The sequence below is a fragment of the Triticum dicoccoides genome, chromosome 2B (assembly GCF_002162155.2).
Source record: "Triticum dicoccoides isolate Atlit2015 ecotype Zavitan chromosome 2B, WEW_v2.0, whole genome shotgun sequence".
Classification (NCBI taxonomy): Eukaryota; Viridiplantae; Streptophyta; class Magnoliopsida; order Poales; family Poaceae; genus Triticum; species Triticum dicoccoides.
In genome coordinates, this window is record NC_041383.1 from 601,690,196 (window position 1) to 601,694,526 (window position 4,331).

The following is a 4,331-nucleotide window of genomic DNA, read 5'->3' on the forward strand; positions in this document are numbered from 1 at the left end:
CTGGCTGCTCTCCTCCTCCATGGCGCGACGGCGAGCCGGTTGAGGTGGCGGCGGCAGCGGGCGGAGGGCGGCGGCGAATCGGAGAGAGGAGGGAGAGCGAGAGTGAGAGAGGAGGGAGAGCGAGAGTGAGAGTGAGGTCAAGCGAGAGTGAGGCGAGTCCGACCGAGCCCATGTAACCGACCGCACCGGCCTCGTCCTAGTCAGCGCACCGGGCACGCGCCGATTCGGCCAGCGTGTCACCTGACATGTGGGCCCGACCTGTCGCATACGCGGTCAATACGCGCTTATACGGCTGTCAGCCTGTTATGCATCACTTAGGCCCTGAGTTGGTACTGAACTGCGACATGCACGAGTAGTGGTACTGATTCGTGAGTACGTGAGCAAGTGTGGTACCAACGTGCAATTAGCTCCCCGTCGTTGCTGGAGGAGATCCGAGCGGAGATGAGCTCCTCCTTAGACCCGCAACCCAATGGCTCCAACCCCGTGGAAATACGGTCGCTGGTTAGCCTCATCCCCAAGGGAGCCAAGGGCGTCAAGATCAGCCCGTTTTACCGCGTCACCGTGTCCGGCCGCCGCGGTGCTTGTTCCCCATGCATCGGCGACATCGTCGCGCTCTCGGCGGCGACGCAGCTTCGGCCGCCGGAGCATACGAGCGACGGTAGCCCCTACTGCCTCGCCCACGTCAAGGACGTCACCAGCAAGTGTAGCTTTGTGATCAGAGCGTCCAAGGTAATAGAAGATGTAACCTGCTACGCGTTCGTTGTCAGCTTGCTCAGCTTCATACCCTACGCGCGCATCTGGCGGTGCCTCAACTACGAAGCCGCCGTCGAGTGCAATGCAGACCTCGTCAAGGTCATCGCCGGCGTTAACACCATGCAGGCAAGCAGTTCTGCGAAATTAATTAGGCTTGACGTGCAGGCAAACAGTTCTGTGAATGCTCCTCTGATCGGCATGCACCATGCAGGGCACTTCCCTGACCGGCGGCACCGGCGTTCTGCCAACGGCCGGCACGCTGTCCCCGTTCGGGCTCAACGAGTCGCAAGCCGACGCCATTCGGAGCTGCATTTCGGCGGTGCAGTGCGGCGGCGCGAGCAGCAAGTTCAGCCTCATCTGGGGTCCGCCTGGCACGGGCAAAACAAAGACCATCAGCGTGCTCTTGCTGGCGGTGATGACGATGTCGATGACGACGAAAAGCCAGAGCAAATTCCGGGTCCTGACGTGCGCGCCGACCAACACAGCCATCTGCCAGGTCGCATCCCGCCTCCTGGCGCTGAGGAAGCAGCACCCGAATGCCCGCGCCGGAGGGTGCCACGGCGATCTGCTGCTGTTCGGCAACAGGAAACGCATGGCCATCGACAACGATCTCAACCAGATCTTCCTGGACACTCGTGTGAAGCGGCTAAGCAAGTGCTTCTCGCCGGCGACGGGCTGGAAGCCGGGTCTCCTATCACTGGAAATCTTTCTGACAGATCCGATAACCCTGAAATTCCAGTATCATCAAGCACGCGAGAAAAACACTAGTAGCACAAATTTACCCGAGTCGTCCTTCGTCAGGTCAAGGTTCCACGAGATCTCCGAGAAGCTCAGTGCGTGCTTCACAACAATCATGTCACACGTCCCTAGAGACATCGTCCTGGAGAAGAACTGCGAGAACATCGCTTCGCTGACCAAGATGCTCGGCGACTTCGGCAAGCTGCTCGGCGGGAAGAACACCGGGAACGGAGTCGTGACGGACGTGTTCATGCGTACGGCGACGGGAGAGCAACGCCATGGTTCAGAAACAGCTCGCGCCCTGAGGCGGAGCATGTCGGCGATCCTGGGCGTCACGAGAGCTCTGGCGCGAGACCTGAAGCTTCCTCGCACGCGCCATGGCCCCGCGATCAAGAAGTTCTGCCTCCGAAGTGCCTCCCTTGTTTTCTGCACCGTGTCTGGCTCGGCGAAGCTGAACGAGCAGAAGATGAACTTGCTCCTGATCGACGAGGCTGCGCAGCTGAAGGAATGCGAATCCCTCATCCCGCTGCAAGTCTCCGGGCTGAAGCACGCAGTTCTTATCGGCGATGAGTGCCAGTTGCCAGCAACCGTGAAAAGCAAGGTCCGCATCAGTTCAGTTCTCCGTTCAAATTGAAATGCAGCTCTTTTTATGTTTCCACGCAAACTTGAGCATTATTACTCGTTGCAGGTTTCAGATAGTGCATTGCTGGGTAGGAGCCTGTTTGAAAGACTAGGTTTACTTGGACACAAGAAGCACCTCTTAAACATGCAATACAGGATGCACCCTTCCATCAGCGTCTTCCCGAACCTCAGTTTCTACGACAGGCAGATCTTGGACGGCCCCAACGTGACGCAGATGACGCACGAGCTTAGCTACCTTCCAGGCGCGATGTTCGGGCCATACTCGTTCATCAACGTCGACGGCAGGGAAGATCGCGGCCGCAGCAAGAGGAACATGGCCGAGGTGGCCGCCATCCTGGACATAGTGCGCAGTCAAGCAAGGTGCGCAGTCTCAAGCAAGTTTTTCTCTGAACATTTGCATGCTCCCAGCTCATGCCGTGTGGTTTACCGTAAATGCAGCTTGTGTCAGCGCGGGGCAGGTGGTCAGCGTGGGCGTCATATGCCCGTACGCCGCGCAGGTGGAGGCGATTCAGGGCAGGGTAGGCGACGTGAAGGCGATGCGGCCACTTGTTCTTCGCGTCAACTCCGTGGATGGGTTCCAGGGCAGCGAGGAGGACGTCATCATCCTCTCCACCGTCAGGTCCAACGCCACGGGCTCCATCGGATTCCTCTCCAACCGGCGCCGCGCCAACGTCGCCCTGACGAGGGCAAGGTACGTACATACGCCGAGATCTGAATGAAATGTAAAACTTCCTGAACTCTGAACGACCTGATATCTGTCATTTGGTTGCAGGCACTGCCTCTGGATCCTGGGCAACGCGACGACGCTGAGCGGCAGCGGCTCGATCTGGGGAGAGCTGGTGCAGGATGCCGTGGAGCGTCGGTGCTTCTTCGACTGGGACGATGGTGGCACGAGCACCTATCCGGCCATTTCTCACGGCGCTCGCCTGATCGGGCCTGAACGCGGTGGAGCAGCTTCAACTTTTGACACGCAGCTGGTGGGGTGTGAGGCAGACACTATCTGTGACGCGCTAGGTTCCCTGCGACTCGCTTAGCGAATGCACCACTGGTGGAGACGTGGAGCAGTGGCGATTTGTGCTGTTTTGGTCATTTCGTTGTGCCTCGGCGTAGTGGTCAAGCGATCATGTATGGACAGCAACCTTCTCCGGCTCACTCGACGAATCTGTATCAGCTACGTAATTACCCGTGCATTACAACGGGATACATTAAGTGACGAAGCTAGCAGCGAATTATGCCTAGGGCTGAGCTAGCATGAACGATAAATTCTCAAAAATTTCAGTACTTTATGGAAAGAAATTAGTGTTAGAGTTATATTTATAATGGCCTTTGGCCTTTTACATTCTAGCCTTTGGCCTCTCATGTATGTGTATGTATGATGGCTTTTGCCCTCTCATAATACTATGTTGCATATTTTCTAACATGATATCAGAGCTTTAGGTTCTTTTTTCGCACGCTGCAACTCGTGCTTGATCCAATCACGCCGTGGTGATCTTCCCGGCTGCGCTGCTCCAAACCTGATCTTGCATCTTGCGCGTGCAGTTTTCTTTGCTGCCGCTGCTCTACTGTCGTCCTGTCCGTGCGAGATCGATCTCGAACTGGAAAAAGGAGCAACTGCTATCAGAGGTCACCACCGTCGTTCCCGCCTGGATTTCATCTCCGTTGCCGGTTCCTTGCCGGTTCTCTGCTGCCAGCGGCGGGTTCCACCCCAAGTTGCCGTTCCTAGTCGTTCTTCTGCCGCCGTCCGCCGGTTCTCATCGCCGGCAGCCTCCAGATCGGGCGCTCACAAGGCCGCCGCCTGCTGCCCATCGGACCTGATTACCGCCGTCGTCCGCCGCTCCCTGTCGTCGGCCGCCTCCAGATCAGGCACTCATCAGGCCGCCGCCTGCTGCCCATCGGGCGCTTTCCGCTCGCTTCCTCCATCGAAGCGCTCGGCTGGGCGGCTGCGATCGGGTTGGTTCGGCCCGCTGGGGCCTCGTGCCTGAGAGCTCTTTTCGACTGCTTTGGGCTGATTTCGCTGGTTGTCTTTCAATGTTAAAAAAAGAGAGAGAAAAAAGTAACAAAAAACTGATATGATGTCTTCTTCGGGCCTGTATCTCCGTTGATGCCCGCAGTTTTCCGATGGTGTCCCCTATATTGATCAAGTCTCGGGTCTCGCACAACCGTCGTCATTCAGTGCTTGGTGCTGGTCCATCTACGAT

At 57.4% G+C, this 4,331-nt stretch overlaps 1 protein-coding gene across 1 annotated transcript; it reads left to right on the forward strand.

Annotated features, from left to right (window-relative positions):
* Positions 1 to 441: 441 nt before the first annotated feature.
* Positions 442 to 4,115, forward strand: LOC119361040. Its single transcript, XM_037626430.1, has 6 exons — positions 442 to 891; positions 965 to 2,092; positions 2,180 to 2,495; positions 2,572 to 2,752; positions 2,906 to 3,147; positions 3,673 to 4,115. Exons 1-6 carry the CDS (start codon positions 442 to 444, stop codon positions 4,113 to 4,115), a joined length of 2,760 nt encoding a protein of 919 aa, XP_037482327.1.
* The last annotated feature ends 216 nt before the right edge of the window (positions 4,116 to 4,331 follow it).

Coding starts and splice junctions, on each gene's coding strand:
- LOC119361040 (XM_037626430.1), top strand. CDS start 442: ATGAGCTCCTCCTTAGACCCGCAACCCAATGGCTCCAACCCCGTGGAA. Junction 892..964: donor CCATGCAGGCAAGCAGTTCT/GCGAAATTAATT, acceptor TGCACCATGCAG/GGCACTTCCCTGACCGGCGG. Junction 2,093..2,179: donor CAGCAACCGTGAAAAGCAAG/GTCCGCATCAGT, acceptor TACTCGTTGCAG/GTTTCAGATAGTGCATTGCT.